Source organism: Gobio gobio, assembly GCF_949357685.1.
Source record: "Gobio gobio genome assembly, chromosome: 21".
NCBI lineage: Eukaryota > Metazoa > Chordata > Actinopteri > Cypriniformes > Gobionidae > Gobio > Gobio gobio.
Window position 1 is genome coordinate 23,554,628 of NC_137117.1, and position 27,739 is coordinate 23,582,366.

The 27,739-nt window shown below is 38.2% G+C and overlaps 4 protein-coding genes across 6 annotated transcripts in view; all 4 read right to left on the bottom strand.

Moving 5' to 3' along the window:
* The window catches only part of itih6 (inter-alpha-trypsin inhibitor heavy chain family member 6), a 16,496-nt gene extending 14,623 nt beyond the window's left edge, over positions 1 to 1,873 (bottom strand). The window contains exon 1 of the mRNA XM_079803373.1: positions 1,320 to 1,873. Coding sequence (XP_079659499.1) covers positions 1,320 to 1,424 — 105 coding nt within the window. The 5' untranslated portion in view covers positions 1,425 to 1,873. The remainder of the gene's footprint in view (positions 1 to 1,319) is intronic.
* pfkfb1 (6-phosphofructo-2-kinase/fructose-2,6-biphosphatase 1) lies at positions 896 to 12,693 on the bottom strand. Of its 2 annotated transcripts, none has more exons than XM_079803399.1 (14): positions 12,544 to 12,693; positions 7,392 to 7,517; positions 7,119 to 7,215; positions 6,968 to 7,034; positions 6,762 to 6,836; positions 5,877 to 5,933; positions 5,649 to 5,770; positions 5,292 to 5,499; positions 3,801 to 3,947; positions 3,609 to 3,713; positions 3,402 to 3,531; positions 3,233 to 3,295; positions 2,807 to 2,871; positions 896 to 2,731 (listed from the first exon to the last, which is right to left on the bottom strand). In XM_079803399.1, the coding sequence occupies exons 1-14, from the start codon at positions 12,593 to 12,595 to the stop codon at positions 2,672 to 2,674; spliced, it is 1,374 nt and encodes a 457-aa protein (XP_079659525.1). In that variant the 5' UTR covers positions 12,596 to 12,693; the 3' UTR covers positions 896 to 2,671. The 2 variants fall into 2 exon arrangements, with proteins under 2 accessions (XP_079659525.1, XP_079659524.1); XM_079803398.1 differs by lacking the exon at positions 12,544 to 12,693 and adding an exon at positions 8,057 to 8,184 and having other exon boundaries at positions 897 to 2,731.
* Positions 12,694 to 14,959: 2,266 nt separating this feature from the next.
* LOC307117246 (P2Y purinoceptor 1) lies at positions 14,960 to 15,949 on the bottom strand (the record flags this gene model as incomplete). The annotated part of the gene is made up of 1 exon (XM_079802038.1): positions 14,960 to 15,949. One exon carries the CDS (start codon positions 15,947 to 15,949, stop codon positions 14,960 to 14,962), a length of 990 nt encoding a protein of 329 aa, XP_079658164.1.
* A 1,970-nt stretch (positions 15,950 to 17,919) lies between these two features.
* Positions 17,920 to 25,236, bottom strand: ccn5 (cellular communication network factor 5). 2 transcript variants are annotated; one of them, XR_013815496.1, is made up of 6 exons: positions 24,841 to 25,136; positions 23,977 to 24,193; positions 22,567 to 22,815; positions 20,418 to 20,638; positions 19,965 to 20,338; positions 17,920 to 19,195 (listed from the first exon to the last, which is right to left on the bottom strand). XR_013815496.1 is itself a non-coding variant. In XM_079803430.1 (5 exons), exons 1-5 carry the CDS (start codon positions 24,907 to 24,909, stop codon positions 20,054 to 20,056), a joined length of 1,041 nt encoding a protein of 346 aa, XP_079659556.1. In that variant the 5' UTR covers positions 24,910 to 25,236; the 3' UTR covers positions 17,920 to 20,053. The 2 variants fall into 2 exon arrangements, 1 of the variants encoding a protein (XP_079659556.1); XM_079803430.1 differs by having other exon boundaries at positions 17,920 to 20,338; positions 24,841 to 25,236.
* Between the last annotated feature and the right edge of the window lie 2,503 nt (positions 25,237 to 27,739).

A 27,739-nucleotide genomic window follows, 5' to 3' on the forward strand; every position in this document is an offset into this window, starting at 1 on the left:
ACACACACACACACACACACACACACACACACACACACACACACACACACACGTCTGGTTCACTATCTTTCTGGGTATAAGCAGGCATAATGGTTACAAAATGTTTATTCTCTCCCCTTACACTAACCCTACCCATAAACCTATCAATCACACAAAACTTTCTACATTTTTACTTTACAGTAAAAAAAAAAAAAGTCAGCGCAAGGACAAGTAATTAGGATACTGCCATCTTTATAGGGACATTTTGTCCCCATAATGTAGAGTTTACCAGGCCACACACGCGCACGCACTTTGAACATAGTAGTTATAATCTAAGATAAATCGCTTATAATGTAAAAATAATTAATTACATATGGTTATCCATATCGGAAATTGCAAACAAAGTAGAATCTATGTATATCAATATCTAAAAGAAATCTATAGGTGAACCAAATGATTGATTGATTAACCATTTAAGATCAGTTGGATTAAATAATAGACAAATGTATTAAACTGAATGAGAAGAGATGCAAATCAAAAGTTTGATAGTAAGAGCTTTATGAAAGGCAGTTACTGGGAATGAAACATTTATATAGATGAAACAGTTATTTTTTGTGGTGAAAAAGATACTTTGTAGTTTTGTGTATTGTACTAACACAATTGAAAATATGCTGAAATGTTTGAAAAAAGTGCACTTTTGATGATCTGTTGTGATATTAGCACTATGAGTTTTGAAAATGCACACCTTGCTTGTGAAAATAGTACCAAAGCGAATAAAAAAAACTGTAAATGCAAGAATTTGCACAATATGTGAATACAGAAATCTAAATCTTCCTTATCTTTCTGTTTTCCCTATTTGACCCAGAAGGAAGGCATAAAAAAATTCGTACAGAATTCTAATTTGCATTTTTTTTTTCACATAGGGAATCTTTATTACAACTTTATTAGATTCCAACGTAACGCAAAATAAAAGCTAAAATACGTATTTTAGAACACACACTGTAGTTCGGAATGAGACTAGATTTTCAAAAGGATGTAAAGGAAGTATTTTATTTACCTTCCTCTCGTTTGACTTAATAAGACATTATCTAGGTGCAAAAATGAAAGTATTCTTTAAGCAAATAAACACTATTTATAGAACGAAATAACATTCCACTGGAACCGAGATTCCTAAAATGTTTGCGCGCGAAATTACGAGACACTTCAGTGTCGCACAAAGTAGAATGGGTCACTCAAAACAAACTTCACGTTTTACTTTTCAGAGGAAACGTCACAGAACAAAGAGAAAAATGACTACAAAGTGCAAAACTATAAATAATTTTATTACCAAGTACACATACCTGGAGAGGGACTGGGTGCGCGTCCGCGTGCCCACATCCAAAAGAAACAGCAGTAAGTAGGATGAAAACAACTGCGTGGATAGTAAAATCCAGTTTAACATCCATGCTCTCAGTTTGTGTGGGAAAGCCAAAACCACTGTTTTGCTCCTAAGACGAGTGCGTAAGGTCTTCCACTGACTTCACATTTTACGGCACACAGTTGTTTATAAAAGGGGTAGTATTGCGCCCTCCCTTCCAAAGAGATCCTAAAAATGATACTGAAGCAACGATAATGCCATGAGAGAGATGGATGGTCATTTAGACTGAAAAAATATGGTTGTAATGACAAATGTGTTTCGATCAAGAGCAGGTATTTGTGGGTTTCAATGGGAGCTCTTTTCACGTGTACATGCTGGAAACTTCGCCACGGTTTTGGGGGGCACGAAAAACCACAGAACATTAACCCGTGAATGCCTACAGTTCAGAAAAAAAATTGCCAATAGCTTTCCAGCCGTTACATATTTTTTTCTAAACCGCTTCACTGTCGCTATATTTGATGTGATTGGATAGCCTACTGCATGTTTCCTATAGAAATCTCTGTTAAGCTGGAAAAGGCTCTCATGGACATACTAATAAATTATGAACTGTGAGAAGTAAAGTGGCTTGAAAATGCTCTTGTGAGATGTTGTGATGACTAATATAGATTTATTTGTTTGGTTGCTGTCCATGGTACTGGTAACTAACTGAACAAGATTCTGAATACTGTAGGCCTACTTTATGAATGCATACAAGGGTATTATTCCCAGCTCTTTAAACACATTATTAAAACAGCCAAATTAATCAAATAAAGGCTACATTCACATTCATACAATGTGGATTTCACCTGTTCTAACTAAACATTTTTAAAATAACTCTCACTCTTTAGTTGCAATATCCATTATGCAACCATCTTATCAACAAAATACTAATTATTAAAAAAAAACAAAAAACTAAACTAGGATTCAAAAGTCTGAGACCACTAGTGAAAATGTATTTAATAAAAAAATATATATCATCAGCATAATTTTGAACTTTAAAATTGTAATAATTTAATGAGTTGAAAAAAATGTAAAAATCAATTTCAGAATGTCTTAGTATTTGGTGTGTCTTCCTTTTTGCTTTCATATTTTTTGTTTCACCCAAAATAAATATTGTGGTAGATGTGGTCTCAGACTTTTGGACCACACTGTGTGTTTGTAAGTCTTGATAATCTTAATGAAAACAGATGCTTATGTCCTTTTATATTCTTCCTCCCATCATGCTATCCATTTACACAATCTATACATGTGTAGATTAATTGTGCAAAAATGACAAATTTGAGTTTTTTTTTATGATTATAGATGTTCAGGTACAGTCTGGAGTGCTTCTTCTGGCATTCTTGCGATATTCACATTCTAGAAAGAAAAGGAAACTCTTTTAGACACTCATCAGAGTTTACAAATCATCATTCCATGGGTTTCGTGACTTACTGTGGGTTTGTCCCTGTGAGTGTTCACTGCTTGAATGTTCAAATAGAAGGACTCCACTTTGCATCCTGCAAAGAGGGCATAAAATAACACATGGCAGTATTTATTGCTCAAAAGTATATGCAGAGAATTCCACACAGGGTACAAAATAAATGTCATTTGTAAAAAGGGAAAATTAACTAAATATAATTTCAACAGATTATGTCAGAATTGTAATGTTTATATGATACTGTCAAGAAAGCTGAACGGGCTAAAATACTAGCTACTTTGCATTGTATAATTTATTTATTAAATGATTTATGATAATGTATCTACCATTACTAGTGTAGTTCTCTCAAACAAACAAAAAAACATTGGATTTCCACATTTTTAAAACATAACAGGACCCTAAATTATGTTTGAAATAAAACCACAGCTATGCCGACTCACCGTAAGCTAATGGAGTTAGTTTGAGAACAGTATGGAGAGGACACTTTTGATATGGTAGATCCTCTGTGGAGAAATCAGAGATGTATAATTGATACAGATGATGCCATCACAGTGAGCAATAGCATTTCATAGTCTGTGACAGCAGTGGCTGGTTGATTTCGGTTTAGACCTGCACTTTTGTCCAGAAAGTAGGCCAGTAAACAGCGCATGACTGCCTGGTGGCAGATGACCAGCACATTCTCTTGTCTCTCAAGCTCCATTATGACTGGCTCTAGACGGTGCACCAAGTCTTCATACGACTGCAGAACACAGAAAATGGCATATTTCTCTGTATATTTCCACACACAAACTCAGTTGTGTGGTTGACAGGACTTACTTCACCCTTTGGATATCGGTAGCGGTACTTGTCCTGGTCTCTTAAGGCAAACTCCTCTGGATGGGTTGCCTGAATCTCCTCGTATGTCATCTCCTCACATACACCCTTAAAATGTCAAGAAAAAACAACTGAACTCTGGAACATATGCATTTCATGTGCATACAACTTTAATAAAGAGCATGACTAGCTTACAGCATCGATTTCATTCAACGCCTTCCACTGTTCATACGGGACACCCAGTGCCTCTGCTGTCTGTATGGTCCTTCTCATGTGGCTGGTCCACACCTTCAGGTCCTTGATGGATTGACCCCTGATGAACTCTGAGAGGGCCCTAGCATACTGAGCAACAAGATAGATGCAATTCTAATCGATATCTTTGTGTTTAAAGGTTCCAAATCAAATCACGGAAATACATGACCTTTTATGGTAGAAGTAAAATATTTAAAGTCTGCATAAGAAATTGAGAAGAATTTTATCGGAGTAGAACAACTTCTTGAACAAGAAAAAAAGTACGTCGCTTTGGATAAAAGCGTCTGCTAAATGCATAAATGCAGGGTGGGACTTGATTTTGTCCATCGGGAATTGATTGTATCGTTGGATGGTTGTGGTTTGCTACTGCTGTGATCTCATGTGAGAGATAGGTCGTCCCGCCTTTGCACAGGTAAATACGCCATCAGAGAAGAAATTTAAATTTTTATATTAATGATGCACACTGATAAACTACTTATGGTAAATACTGCAATATTCCATAAAAAACAAGAATTGTCAATCTTAATTTCATGACTTTAAGCTATGTCCACATAAATTCAGAAAAAATTGAAAACAGAGCTTTTTGAAGATGCTATCCCAAGTGGATACATATCAATCAAATGCCATTTGTACGCACATTGTAGCTTGGACTGTGAAAACAGAGGTATTTGAAAATGATGATGCATGTTTTATCATGTGACACATTTTGCACCCATAGATATCTGTGTTTGTATTGGCATTTTTATTGTACCTGCTATCCACTTTCATAGTGTTGTTCAAGATAAATTTTACTTTGTACAATCTTCATATTACACTGTCAGAAAAAATGCAAATATTGTACCTTTAGGGGTACAACAGCTTGTCACTGGGGCAGTATCCTTAAAAGGGCATATTTGTACCTTTTTTACTCCTAAAATAGTAGTACCTTAAGGTACATATTGCTACTTTAAGGTACTAATATGCACCTTTTAAGAGTAAAAAAGGTACAAATTATGTCCTTTTAGGGGTACTGCCCCAGTGACATTCCTGCAAATCTGACTTTTTCTATTGAGATTTTTCTCGCTATTGCTGTCCTGCGGCAAAACAATTCCAATTGCGTATTAGACCATACATGGATTTTGAGTATGACCTTGACACACCTGTGAGTAATGAGATATTTTGCCAATAAAATGCTTGTGTCAGAAGAATGGTGAGAATGCTTATGTCTGGTCTCTTGGTATCATTTCAGTGAGCTTTTATTTCATTTTACACATGCACATTAAGATGATTTAAGTGCTTTTAGACATTTCAGTGTGGACAAGCAACTTTTGGAAAATGCTTGAAAATGCTAGTGTGCATTTCAAATATTTCCTGATTAATGTGGATGTTACAGTTTACCATCGACATTGGTACACTCTGACACTGATTTTATGTTTCGTTTATGATCTAAATCACCTTTTGACCCTGTGAGGAAAGGCCTGAGTCTCCACCGATTCGTCCCAGCAGGTTGAGCTCACTTTCTCCATGGCGGCTCAGATAGATGGACCGTGGAGTGACGTGGATATTCATGAGGTAATACACAATACGACTCTGAATGTGATCCTGGACCCGGTTTACGAGGTACCTGGATCCCACATTAAAAATCTTAATGAAGGAGAGGTGCCTATGAAACAGAGGGAAGCAAGTAATAAAGGAGTCAAGTCCGCAAAAGAGAGCAAGAAGAAATATTTGTAATTATATATTGTATGTAATCGTTGGAAGTTATGTACTATAACATCTTATTAAATTAGAGACTTTGGCAGCAGAGTATACCTGTCCTTTTCCTCATCCAGGGAGACATAGGCCATTTTGTAGCAATCAATACGCTTCAGAAAGTCCACCAGTGCTTCCTCTTTGTCGTAGTTTTCATAATCTGGACTGCTTAATTTGACTTGCTGTCAAAATACATCAAATAAAACAAACAAGCAAATAATAATATACTATTAAAAACATTAGAACATTAGTTTCGCATTATAAATAGTTTAATAAAAACAATCTTACCATTATATTTGCCTCAATGATTTCTAGGTCATCACAAATCGACTCAATGAAAAACACCTGGACATAAACATTTTTGAAATGGCGGTTGTTAAAAACGACATCATTTTACAAAATATTAAAGTGTGACAATAGTTTAACATGTTTTCAAAATGCTTTATTCTTTAATGTCAGTCAACCACTTTCAAGACAAAAAAAAAAGAGATTTATGCCTGTCGATCACCGTTTGCGAATACGATGGAAATGAATAGGTGCACTCTCAGAAAAACGTGGGGAACAAAATGTATAACTACCTTTAAAGGTACACAATTGGTCACAATTATTCCATTGTTTTCCTCTACTTATACGTACAAAAATGTACCCTTAAGGGTACCACCCCAGTGACAGCCACTTGTACCTTAAAAGGTACAATTTTGTACTCTTTTTTGAAAGTGTGTGAAACAAATTGTCCATGAGCTCGCTTATAAAACAGCTATTTTGAGTAATCCAAATATAGCTCACTCCAGAATTATTATTTAACATAGCTAAACAATGTTTAAGATTAGTAGGCTGGCAGTCAATTGATTATTTGACAAAAAACCCACAGTAAAATTATTTATTCAGCGTACCACTGAGGCATCTACTTCATTGACTTCCGTTCAAACAGAATGGACTCGTTTCCCATTTGGGACCCTGACGCATTTTTTTATCTATGAGGCTCCCCCTTGGCAATGGCTCTGGTTTAAGCATTTTACATTTATATAGGCCTAACAATGTTTATAAAAAATCTTGTAAAGCTACCGTTTTGAAGTAATATCCCACAAATCATCACATTGAATACAATGTGAAAAAGAGGCAGACTTTCATAAAGCAGGCTGTTGAATTAAAGTAAAACCCTGCTGCACTTGCCTTGTAGCCCTTCTCCTTTGCAAAACTGATGATGACCCCTCTTCTCTCCCTTGTGGTATTGGTAGCATCAAATACCTGTGAAGAGTATTTGTCAAAGACTGATTTGCAAAAAATGTGTTGACCCCCTCAATAACAGTGTGGAGAATTGTACTGGGTGATTAATAGCTTAGACAGCAGAACTGTTATCCATTACATTCTTGACTCACTGCTACTTGTCCCTGTCCCTTTGCGAGGTAATTGGCAATGTCCTTAAGAGCACTTGAGGCACAGGCTCTGAAGAGAGGTACAAAAGACAAATTCAGTTCTCACAACCAGTTTATTTAAAAGTTACATATAATCATCTTGAATGTATTTTACCTGCGGATTTTCATAGCCTCCTCATTGTCCGGACAAAAAAATTCATAGTTCTTGTATGTCTGCACAGCCTCCCTTCGATACTGACCCAAATTAAAGACTTTGCATACAACAGCACAATGAAAATAGTTTGTTAGCAAATCATTTATATTTACACACACACACACACACACACACACGTATACATTTTTATTTAAATCAAATGATGCTGATACATATTAATATAAACAATGCTTGTCATTAAAAGCTGATAACTTACCTGATATATACACTCACCTTGAGTTGGGACTCCAATCCAATTTAGGTACCGGGTTAATTTTTTAGAGATGTAGGTCTTTCCCCTGGCTGGCAGTCCAACCATCACAATCATTGTAGGACAGTTTGTAAACTGGGGTCTTGAAGCTGTGGACCGTTAGAAAACCTTGACTTTTGAAGTATGTCAGTATAAAATCTATTTGATAGCCTAAATGAAGAATGAAAGAGGTACACGAAGAGGACTGGTATATTAGCAACATCAAAATAACATACAGGAACCCATTCAATTCTGCACTGAAACCTCATCATCATCATCAAACTGTCATTCATTCTATACTGATTAGCAGGATTGTTCAAATGTCTTGGATGGCGGAGAGAGGCTGAATGTATAAAAACTACTGAAAGAACAACCCACAACAACCAAGGAATCACATGAGACTTGAAGCCAACTCCAGCACTTAATATTCTTTTTCATTCCATTGCCACAACTTAAGAAAAAAGCTCTGGTGCAGCTTCAAGACGTGATGTGATCAAATAGATAAAGAAAGCAGGCAGGGCTCACAACAGCCGGGTTGATCATCTACAAAAGGTTAACACTCTTAATGCACCAGCAATTTTAGAGGAGAGAGAAAAGGCAAGTAAAAAAGAGAAGGAAAGCAGGTGAATTAAGATATCCCCTCACTTACAGCCTCTCCTCTGGCTTAGTGAACTGCTCATCCCTGGCACCCATATCTTGAGCAGAGGTGTCTGCGTGAGCTCCTTCTGCTTGGAGGACATGTCGTTGGGCCCTGCGCTGCTGACTGTGTGTTTAACTAAGAACACATGGCTGGGTTCCCATCAACCCTGTTCCTGCTCAGGTCACCTGACTGAGGCGGGAAGAGTTGGGAGGAGGGACAGGTTTGGCACGGTTGAGAGACAGAATCCTGGCTGCCATTGGTAATTGACTTAATTATCCCTTGGAGGCTTTGAGCCAGTCACTTTTGGCTTCATGAGAAAAAATGATACCCATTCCTAAATAAAAATGTTGCTGTATATTATTTATAAACTGTCACTGTCTTAATTAAATATTGTCTTAATTTGCAAAGTTCTCTTGTAAAACAAAATTAAATAAAAAAACAAAAAAACAATTACATACATACACCGATCAAGCATTATGATGACCACTGACAGGTGAAGTCAATAACACTGATTATCTGAAGGCTGGCCCGTGTGGTCCGATCAAACAGACTTTAAAAACAGAAGTTAATGCCGGTTCTGACAGAAAGGTGTCAGAATACACAGTGCATCACAGTTTGTTGCGTATGGGGCTGCATAACCGCAGACCAGTCAGGGTGCCCATGCTGACCCCTGTCCACCGCCGAAAGCGCCAACAAGTGGGCAAGTGAGCATCAGAACTGGACCACATAGCAATGGAAGAAGGTGGCCTGGTCTGATGAATCACGTTTTCTTTTACATCACGTGGATGGTCGGGTGCGTGTGCGTTGCTTACCTGGGGAACACATGGCACCAGGATGCACTATGGGAAGAAGGCAACTGGCGGAGGCAGTGTGATGCTTTGGGCAATGTTCTGCTGGAAAACCATGGGTTACTTTGACACGTACCACCTACCAAAGCATTGTTGCAGACCATGTACACCCTTTCATGGAAACGGTATTCCCTGGTGGCTGTGTCCTCTTTCGGCAGGATAATGCGCCCTGCCACAAAGCAAAAATGGTTCAGGAATGGTTTGAGGAGCACAACAACGAGTTGAATGTAAATGATCATTAGTGGAGTCCATGCCTTGACGGGTCAGGGCTGTTTTGGCAGCAAAGGGGGACCAACACAATATTAGGTCATAATGTTATGCCTGATCAGTATATATACTGTATATATATATATATATATATATATATATATATATATATATATATATATATATATATATATATATATATATATATATATATATATATATATATATATATATATATATATATATATATATATATATATATAAGAAATGTCTTATCCAACTAGCTCTAACTTTATACTGGTTTTGATCTACATGTTTTGATCTTTGACCCCTTTACCATTACACAACTCTGAGGCCTAGTTCAAAAGCAGCTTGATCAGGATGAAGTAAATAAGATTAGCAAGACTGCAGACAGACTTATGCATTTAAGGGTCATGTCTAATTCTGCATGTTCCTGATTTCAGGTTGTTTCCTGATGTGTCATTTGATATCATGGCCTTAATAATGTCAAATCTCCACTGCAGGAAGCCTGCTGTAAAGATTACATTTACATTACGCATTCGGCAGATGCTTTTATCCAAAGCGACTTACAGTGCACTTATTACAGGGACAATCCCCCTGGAGCAATGTGGAGTAAAGTGCCTTGCTCAAGGACACACTGGTGGTGACCACTGGGATCGAACCAGCAACCTTCTGCATATCAGTTAAGTACCCACTGGACCACCACCTCTCCTGTCTGTGTAAAGGTCATTTTAAGACAGGGCTGCTCGCTGCTGTGATGTGGTGACAATTTTGCAGTGCAGCACACAGACAGGATGTTGTTATGCCACTATCTGCAGACTAATGCGTGTGTGATTGCTTTTCAGATATGGTTGGAACTGTATTAGCCATCAATGCTCTTTAACTGTAAGTAGAAGTAGTAGCGGACATATACAAAAAAATATCAAAAAGGTTTATTAGAATATTTTTTTTTACAAATAATGTCTTTACCCAAATACACATTGTTAAACCTGTATTAATGACTTTTATTTTAAAGCAGTCGGGGCAGATTTCACAGGAAATTGCATAGGCTACATTCGTCCATGCGTGTAGAGGCCTAAATACAGTATAGCAATGCGTGCATGGAGAAAAACAGCTCTGGTTGTGGATAAAGCGTAAAGTTTAAAGTTTGCTGTCCCACAATTACCCATAGAACATTCAAAACGACAAACCTCTGACCGTCAGTTGAACGTCAATGATCATTACATAGGCTATTGTATTGTAATATTACAATGCAATTTTATTTTGTGCAGGACATTTGATTATTTTGTTGTAAATAAAAAAGCCTGACAATGTCACTGCAAAAAAATTTTTTGGTGAGAGTTTGTGGTGGCATTCATGTGAGTTCAGACGGTAAATATGATCTTTTCGACATAACTTGAAGCACCAAATTGGATTACTGTTGACTTACAAAAAACCCTTAATAAATAAATAAAAAAATTATAAAAACCTAAAAAAAAGCACAATAAAAAAACACAATGTTCTTCCACAACACGCATGCTGTTTTATTTTCTAACCGCCAGAGGGCCAAAGGTTACAAAGTTACAAGTTTTAAAGTCACACCTAATGTTACAATCAAATGTCAACTAATTCCTCACTGTAAAAATGCCTCAATGTTGTTGCACTAGATTTTTAAGAAAGTGGCACTTAATACTCAAAACTGATTCTCTTTTCCACTTTTGCATTGATTTTTAACCAAACCGTGTGAAAATGATTTCTAGAATGTTCCCTTCAAGTTCACAAAGATGTGTGTGCTAGCAGAGTAGGGGAGACCGGGGATGGTTGTAAGACTTTTTGTTTGAGCATCAGTAACTCAGTGGTTGTTTGTGCTAGATTAGTACTCAATTTTGATACATTATAGCCACATTTGTCTGCTACAAATATAGCTCACTTGGATGTGTACTACACAATCACAGATTATGTGAGGTAATGTCATATACAAAGAGTTCCGTTGTTACAATCTACCCACTACTAGGTGAGTTGTAACACTATCCCAGATAGATGTAACACTGAGAGCTCATTTGCTGAAATAACACCCACACTATCCAATTGCATAAATTGATGCATACACATCATTGAAGAATAGAAACATTATATTGTAATTTTTTAGAACATTAAATGTAATGCAAAATAATTGCTGGCCGTGTTTGTGTGAGTGTAAGTGTACTGTATTCTGTCACATAAGGGTTCAATCACTAGCTGTTTTCAAAATTCACCTATTTTTATGTGAATTTTGAGATATTGCGTAGAGAACGCTGGATGGAAACATCAAGATGCGCAAAAATTCTTATAAAGAGCACAAAAAAACTTGTCTATTCAAGTGAGGCAGATCAATTTTAGCTGGTAAGAAGACATGCACGCAACAACAACAAAAACCTTGTGATTTTGCCTCGACAGAGGATGTGATTGATAACTGGATAACTGGTCGGTTATAACATTTTTAATAAACCGTTACAAACTATCCCCACCCCAAACAGCCATAATAAAGCTAACTGCTTTAGCATATGGGTTTGAAGTTAGCATAAATACAGAAATAGAGAAATAGCTACTTCAGGTTAAATAATTGTACTTACAATTCAATGATTGCAAGGCACAAAAAAAAATTATCCAGATGAACAATTTCACTTTCTTACCTGAAAATCAGGTTTTTGGTCATAAAATCTACAAATTTGCTCACAGTCACATGCAATTTCTCCTGTGAGCTCAAAAAGATGGGAACATCTCACCCGGTCTCCCCTACTGGTGGATGTTCTATTATTTAAAATCTAACCATAAAGTGTCCAAATACATTTTAATTATATGTTTATAAATACAAATAACAAATAAGTTATATTTTGTTTGTTTGTTTTTTGCCTTTGTTAGAAACAGTGGGAACAGGACGTTTGTGCTACATTTCTTTGTTTTGTGAAAGACTGCAGTTTATTTTGAATGTTTCATGTGTTCACTTTAGTTGGGTTAAAGATTAAAGGTCTTAATGTTCTGGTTTGTATGTTTGCTGTTAAGAATGGGTTAAAATCAACCTTAATAATATCTCAGGAAGCTTTCGGACAAGTAAAGAGGCAGCTGATATGGTATGCACTCATTGCTGTTCCCTTTGACTCTGATACCTGATATCCCCCCCCCCCCCCCCCCCCCCCCCAGCCGAGACAGCTTCCTTGATAACACATACTACACCCATGACCACATGTGCTACTTGTGCTTCATAGTGACGGAAATACACAAGTTAAAAGTTTTATCTGCTGGATTTTTAGCTCCATAGCAAGCTAATCCCAATAATGGACCAGCCAAAATCATAAAATCATCAACGTTTGCCTTATTCCGACAGCTTATGCTGTATGTATACTACTCATCTGTTGCCTGTTCAACTCAGTCAGTTCAGTTGTCTAGTTTTTTTTAACTCACCGGCACTGTCACAGCGGGTTCGTCTGAGGAAGTCCTTCGGAAGCGCGTCCATTATTAGGGAAAACTAAAAGATCCAGGAAGATCCCCGACTTGTGTCATGAGCAGTGTGATGTATTTCAGGTGTTCATTTTAATGTAACTGAGCAAGAGTAGCTTGTGAATCACCCCCCACCCTGATGACATGTAGACATATGATCTGTGCCGCCTGGCCTTGTCTTTTAATATCTGCTAGACCAAGAGTTCACAAGCTCAGCGAGCAAACTACACCACAGATAGGGTTATGTTGCTAAATCTGTATGCTTTTTATCCCCTAGTCACACAGTCATTTAGTTTACATAAAATACCACTAGCCTATATGTCAATATGGGTTTGTCAAGATTAGATTGTTAGGTTTGATCTGGTGCTCTTTTAATCAAAGCAATAGTTAATGGTTATAAATATACATTTTAAATGTATTGGTATCGGCCCATAGGCTATTGAATATACACCTGTCTAATATGCTGTTGGTCCTCCATGTTTTGCCAAAACAGCGCCGGCCTGCCCAGGCATGGACTCTACCAGACCAGGTGTCTTGGCACCAAGACATTAGCAGCAGATCCTTCAAGTCTTGTAGGTTGTGATGCGGAGCCGCTGTGGATCAAACTTGTTGGACTAGATTGAGATCTGGGGAATTTGGAGGCCACGGCAACACCTTGAACTCTTCATCATGTTCCTCAAGCTATTTCTGAACAATGTGTGCCGTGTGGCAAGGTGCATTATCCTGCTGAAAGGGGCCAGTTCCACCAGGGAACACCATTGCCAGGAAGGGGTGTACCTGGTCTGCAATAGGTGGCACATGTCAAACTGATGTCCACACGAATGGCTGGACCCAGGGTTTCCCAACATATCATTGCCCAGAGCGTCACACTCCCTCCACCAGCTTGACATAATCCCACAGTGCATCCATGGTGCCATCACTTCGTCAGGTAAATGGCGCACACATACATGGCAGGCCACGTGATGTAAAAGAAAATGGGACTCATTGGACCAGGCGACCTTCATCCACTGCTCCAAGGTCCAGTTCAGATGCTTGCATGCCCATTGTAGGCGCATTCGACAGTGGACAGGGGTCATCATAGGCACTATGTTTGGTCTGTGGCTACACACAGCCCCATAAGCAGCAGTGTTTTAACACATTACTCCCATAAAATCATAAAAATGTTGTATGACCTTCTGTTGGCTCTGACCAGACAGGATAATCTTTGTTGTCCTCGTGCATCGATGAGTCTTGGGCGCCCAACATCCTGTCGCCGGTTTGTGGTTTGTCCCTCCTCGGACCACTGTTGGTAAATTCTCAGCACTACCTTTTCAGAGATACTCTGACCCAGTTGCATTGTCATAACAATTTGGCCCTTGTCAAAGTCACTCAGATCTTCATCCTCGCCCACTTTAATATCGCCCTTGTATGACAAGCTATCATCTGCTAACATTTCAATATCAGTGCATCCCTATAAAGCTAAATGTATACTTGACAGTCATGAACTTCAATGTGAACTGTTAAAAATGATGCATGACAAAAAGCTTTTCCTCAATTTTTATTGCTTTGACAATTACATTGATCTTAACATTATTTGTGGTGTATGTTTTTTTTAACTTGATGCTAAAAAAAAAGAACATATATAAATATATACAAAAAATAATACATATTTACAATCTGTGATAAAGATAATAATGAGATAACGGATAACTTTATTACCTTTTGGTTTGACCCAACATAGTACTAAAATATTTATCTTACAAAAGGAAACTAAAATGCTGTTAAAAGTGCTATACAATATTATATTAAATATCAAAACGTCTCCACATATACCCTTGTTCCAAGTGAACCCATATGTGTCTTGCTTGCATAGTTTTGTACATGTGTTTGAATGCAAACTATATTTAGTTTAATAATCTGATCTTTCGGTTCTGCTTTTCCACACCTATGGCACAGATGTACAAAGTTGTTTAAGGTGTGTCTAATATCTTAATGTGGCTATCATAACACTGTTCAGTTGTTTAAATAGCAACAGTACTTTTCTGTTGCAGTTCTTCTGAATTTACTGTTCATAAAATATGCAAACATAAAGCAAAAATGTGTTTACAATCATTCAGTGCATGCAAGTAAACATAGCAATTACTGTTTAAAACAGCTGCATGACAAATACGCCACATTTTGCTATGCTTATCCAATAAAAATTACATTGCTTTGAACTGAAACACAATAAACAAACTCAGTCCTGTTTTACAGAATACAGGGAAGTCGTGTCCTGTCACAAGATGCTCAAATGGAAAGGACCTGACCGCATGTAGGCTATTTATTCACATAATCTAGACTAACAGTCATGTCCTCAAGGCAAGACAAAAAAAGTGATCACACAAAGAATCTCCATTGATCACTATTTCATGGCCAAGCTGTCAAGATTATGTTTCTGAAAGGGAGATTCTTCCACAAGAGAGACTGCAGGAGATTGGCGTGTTCGCCTGCACTTCATTGAACACTTCATTAGCAATTCATCACTGTTAAAGAGGTAAACCAGTGGGTTGATCGCACTGTTCATGCATGCCAATCCATTACCAACCTGGTTTGCGATGTACACATCAGAATACCAGTTCTGACACGTGCCGTCCAGCTTGGAGATTCGAGTTGCCAGGTTGAAATTTCTAAAAATGTGATAAGGAATGAAACAAATAGAGAAGAGCAGCGTCAGAACGACAACCAGCCTGAGACACCTCAGCTTCAAGATGACATCGATGTCTTTCTTAGTCATCAGAGTGAACGCCACATGTCCGTAACAGCATAACATTATTAACAACGGGATCCCGAATCCAACAACCGTCCTTCCGATGCTGTACTTCAGGTATTCCCTAATGTGCTGGTCCGAAGTCGTGTCAAAACAAGTTGTTTTGTTGCTGGAGGTTTTGTCAAAGAACATATCAGGCAGACACTGAAGAAAAACAAAAACCCACACCAGCGAAACAATCATCCCAGAGTGTTTGGCTGTAATTCTGCCTTTAACTCTCAAAGTGTGAACGATGCCGAGATACCTGTAAACGCTGATGCACGTGAGGAAACCAATGCTTCCGTACAGATTCATGCAGAAGCACAGTCTTAAAATCTTGCAGAAAACATCTCCAAATATCCATTCGCTGTTGGATGCGTAGTAAACCACCAAACAAGGCAAAGTCAAAAGATATAAAATATCTGCCAGGCAAAGGTTGAGAACAAATATATTAACATTACCCATTTTCTTCCAGTTATCATACACAGATTTCAGCCCCAAGCAGTTGCCAATCACACCAAGAGTGAAAACAGTCACGTAGACTGAGGGCAAAAATTTGTGCGTAAAATCAAAATCGACATGTTTACAGGTTGAGTTGGACTCCATCATTGAAGACGATATTCAGACTGTCTTAAATGAGGCTGGAGATAATGTGTAGGAAGACAGTATGAAAATGTGTCACAGGAAGTGAGAGCATTGTGTCTGGCGCTTCAACTGAGCACAACCACAAGAGTTTCAAAGTTTCAAACAATATGAACTCTGAACTAATCTCTTTAGATTGTAAAAACCTTTATGATAGTGATATATGTCTATGAGTCACAAAAGACTTGTTTACTCACATTTCGATGTAGGCAAACACACCCAAGAAGCTAAAAGAAGAGAGAAATGCTTTTTGGTCTTAATTTTCAAAAGCACCTGGTTTTGATTTCGGTTGCCACACTCATTATCATTGCAGTTTATATCCTATTTATTTCTATTATATTTGACCATTCAAGCACATAAGCAGCACATAAGCTTCATAATGGTTCAAATTCTTCAACTGCAAATTAGTGAGTCTCACCCAGTCCCAGTGGGCAGGCCCGTCGCGACAAGGCAGGCAAACCAAGCAATTGCTTGGGGCCCCAAGAGACCTGGCGCCCCAAGACAACGACAGGTTAAGAATAAAATGTGACAAACGACAAACTGTGTGAGCGCCCCTTTGTAAGTCAATGCAGCAATGAAACTGTTATCGGGATCCCCCTTAAGGGGGCCCCTCTCAGTAGTCGCTGACAGCAGCCAGCCAACTACGCGATCTCTGCTGCCGGCAAAATACAAAACCTCGGCAGTTATCATGAAGCAGAATGTTATGCTTCAGGAAGCCAGAAAAGAAAACAGAGAAAGGAAGAGGAGGATAAGAAAAAACAAGATAGTGTTAAGTGATAAATTACACTGGATAAAATAGCTCTACTTGTCTTGTACAAAAATGGTGTAAGTTTGCAGCAGGTAACATTCGGCTAGCAAAAATATGTTTATGTTAGCTATCATTAACTGCCTGAGGGCAAATGCTGCTTGTAACGAACTAGTGCAACTTTTTATTTCGAACGGACGGAATATGGTTACATACTGCAGGCTAATATGTTTTTTAACGGGATATAAGACGCAGATCTGTTCCAGAATCACTGTTTATCGTAATGACATGACATTGCTATAGCTTTGTAATAGGTTTTGATGAAAGTGGCTTAGCATGCTATACTAACTATTATTTATGCTATGCATAAATAACCTGGAATAGTTAATTATATAGCATGCTATATTAACTATTATTATAAACATTATTTAACCAGAAAGAGGCAGAGGAACATGCTTTTTTCATAGCTTATCTTAATGTGCTAGTGTCGGGATATACGGTAGTGACAGTTTGCAAATATGACATTATTTTTATAAGTTACCAATGGATCTTGAACAATTACTTTATTCTGTGGCACTGTTACATTTTGAAGTACAGTATCAGGACAACCCACGTTTTAATGGTACTGTTTATTAACTATTTAACAAAGTAACTATTTTATAAACATTTTTTAATGATACAGTGGTGTTTTTTGCAAATGTTTTCAAATTTTATGCACAGTATATGCAACAACAGTATTTTGCACTGTAAACCTTTTTATTTATATAAAGTGTGGGTGAACTTAAACTGTATGGCTATGCTGTGGTTCCTGTAGGCTTTGCGTGCGTGCGGGTGGGGTGGGTTTGGGTATTGGGGGGGCCTCCATGTCCATTTTGCTTGGGGCCCCCAAATTTCTTCAAACGGCCCTGCCAGTGGGGACCTCAGCAAACTTCCAAGGGGCCCTCAGGATTACTTACAAGTGTTTTATGAATAAAGTAATGTAACTATTAGCTAAATTAAACATGTAAAAACACACATAACATCAAGATGTAAACTGAAAGCATTCTGAATAACTGAATTAGAGCATCCAATTCTTGCTTGCCCTTCCTTGCAAAAACAAAAGAGGGCAGCCTTGATCTTCTGAATCATTGTAAAGCGAGAATTTACAACTCATGCTGGGCATTCAATATGAAGCTACTAGAGTCAAAGAAAAGGTGACAAGTACAAAACTTTATTATTGAGAATTTATGAGAAATCTGACTATTGCTGTACTTTTGACTGCAAGGTTGTGAGGTGGCAAATGACAGTGCAATAGAACTTGAAATAAATGAACACAAATATTAAACATTCTAGTAATGACAAACATATAGACATAAAAAGTATTTACACATATATGTACAGTAAATCTTTTGCATTACATTTTAAACACTACAGTTAGTGTTAGTCTTCAAAAGCCTACAGTAAATACAGGTGAACATGTCAAACTTAACTGTAAGTTTTGCATAGCATCCATGCCTGAAGAACTTCTGCATTCATGTGTAATGTTATTTCTGATACTGCCTAAGACTATAAGAAGTTTCTTTGCTCGGATCCGTTTTAGTGAAGGGGAGAAAACGTTTTATCTATTATATCATTTTCATCATTTGCGAGCGAATAGCTTTGGAATTCATTAAAAGCCACAGTTGTCCAATTATACAGTACAAAACTGACAAAGATATTGACAGATTTACTCTCAATATATTTTCAAGTGTACTATCAATGATGTATCCCCGACTCAAAGTAAAAACAGCTGCCATTGTGTAAACCCAATAGATAAAAAAAAAAAAGTCAAAATGTTTAATTTCTGCCAGAACTTAAAACTTGTACAGAGCCAGCTAACAGGGAACATTCTCAGAACTTTGACTAACGTTCTGGGGTGCGTTTCCCAAAACCATAGTTGCCAACTAAGTTAGCAACTTTGTTGGTTGCAATGCAATTTCCCATTGCCAACCAACTAAGCTGCTAACAGGTTAGCAACTATGGTTTTGGGAAATGCACCCCTGGTAAGGTTATAGCAAATATTCTTCCAGTAACGTTAATAGAATGTTTGGTCAGTGTCATCTGGTCTTTAATAATGTTCTCAAAAAAATAATATTTATACATCGGTTATGAAACATTTTTTTCCCTGAATTTTTTTATTTGAATGCTCTTCTAATGTTAATGTTTAGGATGTTCATAGAACATTTAAAGTAACATTCCCATAATGTTTACAAAATGATCAAATGGAATGTTTTGATCAAGTGGAATGTTTTGAACATTCAGAGAACTCTCAGAGAACATTCAGAAATGTTTTCAGAACTTATCGGGAATGTTAGCAAAACGTTCTTAGAACATATTTGTGTTAGCGGTGGAAACCTATCCAGTCTTAAGACATTGTCCTGGAAAAAAAGTCAAAGTCGAAGAGGGGTTTTTCAGTCATTAAATTGAAGCCTCAAACCTCCATGTAACTTTTTTAAAGGTCCCATTCCGCATGATCCCATTGTTCAAACTTTAGTTAGTGTGTAATGTTGCTGTTAGAGCATAAATAATACCTGTAAAATTATAAAGCTCAAAGTTCAATGCCAAGCGAGATATTTTATTTAACAGAAGTTCCCTTTCAAAGCCTACAGCGAACGGCTGGCTTGGACTACATCCTGGTACTTCCTTCTTTAATTACGTCAGTAGAGCAGTAGAACAGAGTAACCTCCGCCCACAAAGAAACGCGAAAAAGGGGGCGCGGTCTTGTTGCTGTCCCACGTGGAGAAGCGGACGTGTCGCGTGGAGAAAAGGAACTGTTGCGTTGAGTGTGTTTATCGCCATGTCGTCGAGACGCTGTTATTTTCATCCAGGAGTCAAATCACCTTTGTTTGGCTTTCCCAGGGACGCTGTAGAGATTATTGAACGCATACATCTCTCCGTTAAGATGCGTGACCTTTCCAACGTGCGCTAAGCTGCTGTCGAATCACAACACAGGAACTGCTGGCACGTGCGCTAAGCTGCGGTCGAATTACAACACGGTAAGCGCTTGCACAATCAGAACTCGTTACGTGTTTCTGAAGGAGGGACTTCATAGAAAGAGGAAATCACCAGCCGTTTTTAGGACAGTGGAAACAGCAGTATACAGATAAGTACATTGTGTGAAAAATACTGTGTTTTTTTACACGCGAAACATGAACACATGTTATATTGCACACTGTAAACACAATCAAAGCTTCAAAAAAACACGAAGAACGGGACCTTTAACTAACACTCAATAAGACATGTAAACCCAGAGCATCCAAAATGAAGCTACTAGATCCAAAGTCAGCCTACAAGAGAGTGCGTGTCTAACCCGGGAAAGGTGTCCCTCTATATGCCCCTCCAGATGAATAGGGGCAGTTGTAATGGCAGATGCAGGAGTTGATGATCATGACAGCATGATTGAGCAGTCTTCCTCCTGGGCAGCGGAAAGCGACCAGTGCCGTGCCAGTATGGTAAGGAGTGCAACAACGGCTGTCTGTGCATGAGCCACAATAAAGGGGCCTATAGAGCTGTGTACTATAGCAGCCCTGGTGGAAAAGCCGAACTGGGGTTGCTGACCTGTAACTGGGTTGACATTTCCTCCTTGACCACTGAAACACAGATGCGGGGGCTGATAAGAGAATGTTTGGAATCGTCAGAATCCAATGGTAGATCCTAATGGAGACTCACCTGTGGGGTTCTGTGGACAACAGGCTGACAGGGTCGGATCATACAGGAGCGCATCTGCATCTCCAGGCGACAGGCTGGGTTTTGATTGGACACCCGTGTGGATATTCCAGACCCACAGGTGTGCGAGCAAGCACTCCACTCTGAGCTCTGGTCTATGCAGTTTGAGCCGGGTCTGGTTTGGTATCCAGGGTCTCCAGGCAATGTCTGGTCACTTTTAGAAGCTGGCATCCCAAAAACAGTTCAATTAAACTTCTTTCAATATGAATCTGGCAACTTTGTACAGTAATTGCCACATATTGATTATTTCAGACCCAATGATAAGTAGCAAGCCGCAATTCACATTGACACATGCTTTCGGACCGAATCACTTTTACAGACATGACATATTTTTTATATAATTAAAGAAACCTGGCGAATTATGAAAAGGTTACATCATTTTATCCATCTTGAATCGATTGTAAGTTGGTGAGTTGGTGTCATGCAAGACCCTATCCTATTGCAGAATACTGATTTATGGGTACTCTTTTCGAGGCCTGGTTAGAACAAATAGAAAATCACTAGGAGGTGTAGATATTCTTTAATATATGAAAATATGTAATGCCTTTTAAATTAGCGTCATTATTCAGCTCAAATCAGTTTAGTGTTGATTCAGTTCAGTTCAATAAAGGCTGATTTATACTGCGTCGACGTGCAGTTACACATGCAGTACACTCTAAAAAAAAAAAGGTTCTATATTGCACCAAAAATAGTTCTTGGCTCGTAATCATAGGGGAACCTTTTTTAGTGCTATATAGCACCATTTTTGGTGCTTCAGTGGTTCTTCAGCGGTTCTTCAGAGGTTCTTCACCGGTTCTTCAGAGGTTCTTCACCGGTTCTTTGACTAAGGTGCTATATAGCACCTCTGAAGAACCGCTGAAGAACCACTGAAGCACCAAAATTGGTGCTATATAGCACTAAAAAAGGTTCCCCTATGATTACGAGCCTTTTTTTTTAGAGTGTACCCCTGAGGAAGGGGTTCTGGCAGACCAATCACAGCGCTCGCGGTCCGCATAGAATTGACACATGAGAGGTGCACGTCAGGGTACGTCGTAGGCTACGTGCGCAACACACAGCCTAAGACATAGCTACGGCCTACACTCGACGCAGAAGTATAAATTGGGCTTTACAGTGTAAAGTTAATCAATTATGAAGCAAATTCAATTCAGCTATATGCAGCTCTACAGAAGGCAATAGTGTTCAATGTCAGTGTCAGTTCAATGTTGATTCAATTTAGTTCAATAGATATATAATGAGTCGTATTAGCTGATTAGCTAGAACATATTGCAATCACATACACCAAACCAGACTAAATTCAAGTCTGCAACAAAAAAGCCAAGCTATTTAGCAATTGGTTGACATTAAGTGACGTCAGGGGAAAAAAATGTCATTTCAGAGGAATTTTGATGAATCATTATGAACTTTTTTTTAAAATAACACGCACATATGTATCGTTCACAATTAGACATGGAATGTGCTTTTAGACATTATTAATTTTTATATAATGTTGAGTTAAAATATTAATTATAATCTCATTAAACCCTAGTAAACTGGTTAGCCCTTACCATCTGATAATCATTGTTATAATCTGAGAATCTCAAAGAAGGAATCCATCCCCAAGAGATAATAATCAGCCATTTATTGGCAGTGTTTTATACACATGGATCTGTTAACGTCTTCACTCCAAACACACTCAGAACAAAATGTACCATTCTAGCCGATGTAACTTGGGTGACATTGCTTTTGAACACCCTCCTGACCAGTGTTCTACACTCTGTCTGGCTTTCTGGAGTTTAATTGTTGCGTTACAGAGACATGAGTCCTGTTATGAATCATGGAAAGTTGGCTTCGGGAAGAAGCCAGTATTTGTGCTTTTGGGTTCCATCTTGGCAAGACATTTTCAATTAAATGTTCAAAATCCCACAATGAAAACCTCAGTCTGGAATGTAATTGAGAGTGTTCTTAGATAGGGTTTTGAATAAGAAACATGTAAAACGGTTTATGCAAAATCCCAAAAGAAAGGAATTTTCATTCCAGCTCATGAAATATAATTACATGAACAACAACGGCCTTTGATTTGTTTGCTGGACACCAAAAAAAGTGAATAAAGTACCTATTTGAGCGTCCTGAAGCACTGTGTTGTCCATATTTTCACACACCCACTCTTTACAGCATTTTCCTGGTTGCTGAACCTTTCGAGGATGAGGGCAGTCTGGGGTGGGCAGGAGAACATCCTCACTGCACCGGTGCACACAAGTCACCCCTCCGCCCGAACAACGACACTGAAGAGCACAAGAGGGCTGAAATACCTGGCCTTCCTGGTAAGAGACTCCATTATGCTCACAGCCCAGCTCTTTCTGACCTAAGAACAAAGGTCCAAAAGATTACACTGACACTAGATGCAATGCCCAAAACTGGATAGCCTGGGCCACGTTCACAATGATACTGAAATGTAGAAGGTCTAAATGTTTTGGTGTTCTCATAAAGACTTGGTGTGGATGTTTAAGGTTTAGCGCAGAAGCTGTATAGGCTTCTCTGATTCCTAGATAGAAGAACTTACTGGTTTTGTATTTTATGTGCCCTCACTGTAAAAATCGTCTTGCTTTGTCCAAAGTTTTATTAATTTACCTCATTATTTTAAGTAAATGCCTTGACACTACATTTTTAACTTAAATGTCAGGTTGCCATGACTAAATATCTTCTAAAAAAACATCCATTTAGATGAAATAACAATGATTTTATGGATGATAAAATGACAAATCAAGTTTTCAAAAAATAAAAGTCAAATGCAATTTCATTGATTCATTTAAAGGGTTAGTTCACTTCAAAATGAACATTTTATTCTGCCTACGTCTAGTGTGACGTTTACGACGTGATTGCGCAATCACTGGCGAGTTGCAGAGCAATTTAAGTTAAAAAGTATATTCATTTTTTATTTTTTTTTTGAAAATGACTGATGGTTTCGCTAGATAAGACCCTATTCCTCGTCTGGGATGCAGAGCCTCTGAAGCCCTTGGAAGCGCTTTGAAACTGCATTGATTTGGACCTTCAACATTTTGATTGTCATGGAAGTCAATGGTGTGGAGAAAAATCCTGGAATATTTTCCTCAAAAAACATAATTTTTTTTCGGCTGAAGAAAGAAAGACATGAACATCTTTGATGAGATGGGGGTGAGTAAAATTTCAGGAAATTTTCATTTTGAAGTGAACTAATCCTTAAGGTAATAATTTAATATTTCATTGTTATAATAAATTCATTACAACCCTTTCATAATTAAAAATATAAAGTAATAATCAAATCTAAAAATCTATCTCATATGATGAATCAAATGCTCAAACAGACATTACAAATGATGAATCAAATGTTCAAAATGGCGTCACAAGTGAAGTTTAAACCAACATTGCAAATGGGAAATCAAATGCTCAAACCGATGTTTGTGAGAAGTTTCGATCAAGGTGGACAGTGTTTTATAGTGAGAATTTTGAGACAGAGCATTTGGTTGTTGAAGTAATTTGCACTCACTGACACACTCTCCTGGATCACCAGGGAAGCTGGCACTGTAGTCACATTGCAGCCCGTGCTGACTGTCACACGGAAACGCCTTACTGCAGGCCTCGCCCTGCTGCCGGGCACACACCTGGCAGCACTGGCACCCATCGAGAATGAGAGGAACTCCTTTTGGGCAGACTGGTACAGAGCCTTGGCACTGGCAAGGGCCGCCACATTGCTGACAGCACACCTAAGACAGTATACAGGAATAAGTCTTATGTAATGCATGCAACAAAGCATCAGAGTCTGGGTAATTTAGGCTATGGCATTTCTGATAGTTCACCAGATATTCTACATCTGTGCAATAATACAATTGTCCTATCCTAGCAGTTTCATCACTGTACAATGATGTATATTATATTATGTATTAATATTAAAGTTTCTCATTATTGCTATATTTGTCGTGAATGACTCTTAAAATAGCATAGATTGTTTTTCAAAAACATGCATTGATAATATGCATAGGGAAAATCTTGTGAATCACTTACGGTAAGTATTCCCAGGCTCTGAATGCATAAAACATGCTTTCAATTATAATCTAGTGCTAGAGCCAACCAACAATCTTGAGACTATGAAAATCTTTCTTTTGTACAGAACATTCACTCTTTAATCATGAATTAATGTTACATTGCATTCCGTTTATACTGGTAAAACCCTGAGTTCTCAAAGACAAATCTTCCAACAAAAAGTCCCTGATAATAAATCTACCCTTTCCTCTTCTAAATACGAACAATGCCAATTTACAAAAGTATAACAGGATCAAATATCAAAGCTAACCGACCTCAGAAACATGTCTCCACTAGCAAAACAAAGGCATATATAGCGTGTGATTCTCACCTGTGAACCCAGGTAAAACAGCAGTGCCCATGCCATCAGGATGTTTCTGTCTCTCTGTAGCGTGTCCATCACGCTCTTCGATGTGTTGCACCACAATAAGATTTTCTACTTGTGTTACTGTTTGCTCACTGCCTGGCTCCGTGCACATGCACTTTTATAAAGTCCTCGCTCTGATGTCATAGCCTGACTGCAGGGTAAACAGTGGCTGGACCTGGATCAGAAATGTTTCAAATTCCACATCTCCGTTGCCCATTTCCACAACCAGGAATTATTTTCTCCCTCTGCTCCTCTGCTCTGGCGTGCAGAGGTGAAACATGGACTTTTGGAAGAGAAGACCGCACATTAGGCTTTCTCTAGACCACATCCAAGTTTTCTGTTTACTTCTAGAGTCGAATAGCTTTCGTTTATTGAATTACTGAATGTTTGATAAGAAATGTTGGGGGAGCATGGTATTGCACAACATTTTAGAAGCAAATTTTCAGCCAACAGAAATAATTCCAAACAAATTGAAAGCATAATTTAATAATGAATCAGTCATTGTGCTCCTGAATGAATCAGAGGTTCTGAATGAAAAGGTTTAGTAAATGATTCAATAACTTGCCAATCACTTTTTGCCAGAATTTTAAAAAATTATTTTTGAAACACAGCATGGTCATCAAATTCGAGGATCAGAACTACACTATATTGCCAAAAGTTTTGGAATGCCATGCACGTGAACTTTAATGACATCCCATTCTTAATCCGTAGGGTTTAATATGGAGTTGGCCCACCCTTTGCTGCAAGGTTTAGGAGTGTGTTTACGGACATTTTTGACCATTCATAAGTGCATTTGTGAGGTCAGACACTGGACGAGAAGGCCTGGCTTGCAGTCTCCGCTCTAATTCATCCCAAAGGTGTTCCATTAGGTTGAGGTCAGGACCCTGTGCAGGCCACTCAAGTTCTTCCACACCAAACTCGCTCATCCACGTCTTTATGGACCTTGCTTTGTGCGCTGGTGCAGTCATGTTGGAACACGAAGGGGCCATCCCCAAACTGTTCCCACAAAGTTGAGAGCATGAAATTGTTCAAAATGTATTGGTATGCTGAAGCATTAAGAGTTCCTTTCACTGGAACTAAGAGGCAAAGCCCAACCCCTGAAAAACAACCCCACACCATAATCCCCCCCTCCACCAAACTTTACACTTGGCACAATGCAGTCAGGCAAGTATCCATGGAAACCCATTCCATGAAGCTCTCTATGCACTGTTCTTGAGCTCATCTGAAGGACACACGAAGTTTGGAGGTCTGTAGCTATTGACTCTCCAGAAAGTTGGCGACTTCTGCGCATTATGCGCATCAGCATCCGCTGACCCCGCTCTGTCATTTTACATGGCCTGTTGTTCCCAATTGCCTCCACTTTGTTATAATACCACTAACAGTTGACTGTGGAATATTTAGTAGTGAGGAAATTCCACGAATGGACTTATTGCACATGTGGCAACCTATCACGTTACAATTCTGGAATTCACTGAGCTATAGTGTATTTTGGTTTAAATTGTAATAGCATTTTAAGCCACAATATGTATTTTTTTTTGCCACTAGAGGTTGCTTATTCAAAACAAAGGCGTAGCTTGATGATGCCTTGATTTTGCGGAGCTTTTATTATGTCACAGACGACCGCTTCCGCTTGTTCTGGTCATGCATATTTGTGGGTTAACACAGCGCTGTTTTATATTAGATACATTTGATTATGTTGAAAGTTATGTTATAATGCTACTCTGCGTTCACGCGGCTACTACAACAAGACACTTGTTGCACACTACAGTAAGCTAGATCGATATTAGGCATGGTAAAACGTGGTACTCGCGGTAAATCAAGAATTAAAACATTAAGACTAACTGTGTTGAGCTATATAACAATGATTCATTTTCTGTCGATGAATGTATCCAAGTTGCTCACCTGTCTAATAAAACACATAACATATTAAAGCATTTTTGGTGTTTCCATGGTTTCAACAAAATTGGAAATCGAGGGTAACGCGGATATGATGTCATTGATTCGCGACGCAAGGATACGGTCCGTGTCCTGGTTAAAATTGCTTATTTCTCTGGATTTAAACATTCTTGGAAACATTTGGGATAATGTAAGTGCACAAGTCACCATTTTAATCCAAAAACCTTACATATTGCTTCAGTTTAAACTGTTGGTGGCACTGAAAAAGATTTTTTTAGCTTCTCAAAAAGAATTTTTTCACGTCGAGTGCTCAAACAAAACAATCCTATTGAAAAGCATGATGACCCACTGGGAATGACAGTTTAAAAATAGACATAGACGGGAAATTCACTTTTACAAATACCACAGCTCTTGATAATTCAGCTGGAACACATGTGGCCTGCCAGATACAGCAAAAGTGGAGTGGATATTAGTTCTGTCTAAAAATTCTGTCCAGCCACTCTTATATTTATTTTGACATCCTTTCCAAAGATCACAAATGTTTGGAATGTACAATATCACCGTAAGGGGCCGTTTTGGGTATGAGGCATTCTTTATGCAAAACACAGTTATAGTATTCAGAAAGAAAAATATTGTGCAACAATGTCATGTTATGCAAAGATTTTTTATTTAGTTTAAGAGTGGAGGACAAATCTAAATATTATTATCCTATAAATGTTATTAAATAAACATTCATCAAAGTCCAGTGGAAACATGTAATAGGTTGTCAGAAATGTCTACATTTGTTCTGGAAGGATGATCCACAAAAATATTGTTTAAATGTTTAGAGATTAACTGAGCAAGAAAAGCAGATGTGGGATAAAAACTCCTCCTTTCATGTTTAAAATTCAGCCAGTTGTGACTAGTCCAATAATGTCTCATGGAAAAGTTTTCACTTAAAGTGAAACGCATGCATTGAACTGTTTTC

Coding starts and splice junctions, on each gene's coding strand:
- ccn5 (XM_079803430.1), bottom strand. CDS start 24,909: ATGGACACGCTACAGAGAGACAGAAACATCCTGATGGCATGGGCACTG. Junction 22,816..23,976: donor TGATCCAGGAGAGTGTGTCA/GTGAGTGCAAAT, acceptor CTTTGTTCTTAG/GTCAGAAAGAGCTGGGCTGT. Junction 20,339..20,417: donor TTGTCCACAGAACCCCACAG/GTGAGTCTCCAT, acceptor TCTGTGTTTCAG/TGGTCAAGGAGGAAATGTCA.
- pfkfb1 (XM_079803398.1), bottom strand. CDS start 8,147: ATGTCCTCCAAGCAGAAGGAGCTCACGCAGACACCTCTGCTCAAGATA. Junction 7,216..7,391: donor GATTGGAGTCCCAACTCAAG/GTGAGTGTATAT, acceptor TTGTATGCAAAG/TCTTTAATTTGGGTCAGTAT. Junction 2,872..3,232: donor ACTAACTCCATTAGCTTACG/GTGAGTCGGCAT, acceptor CCCTCTTTGCAG/GATGCAAAGTGGAGTCCTTC.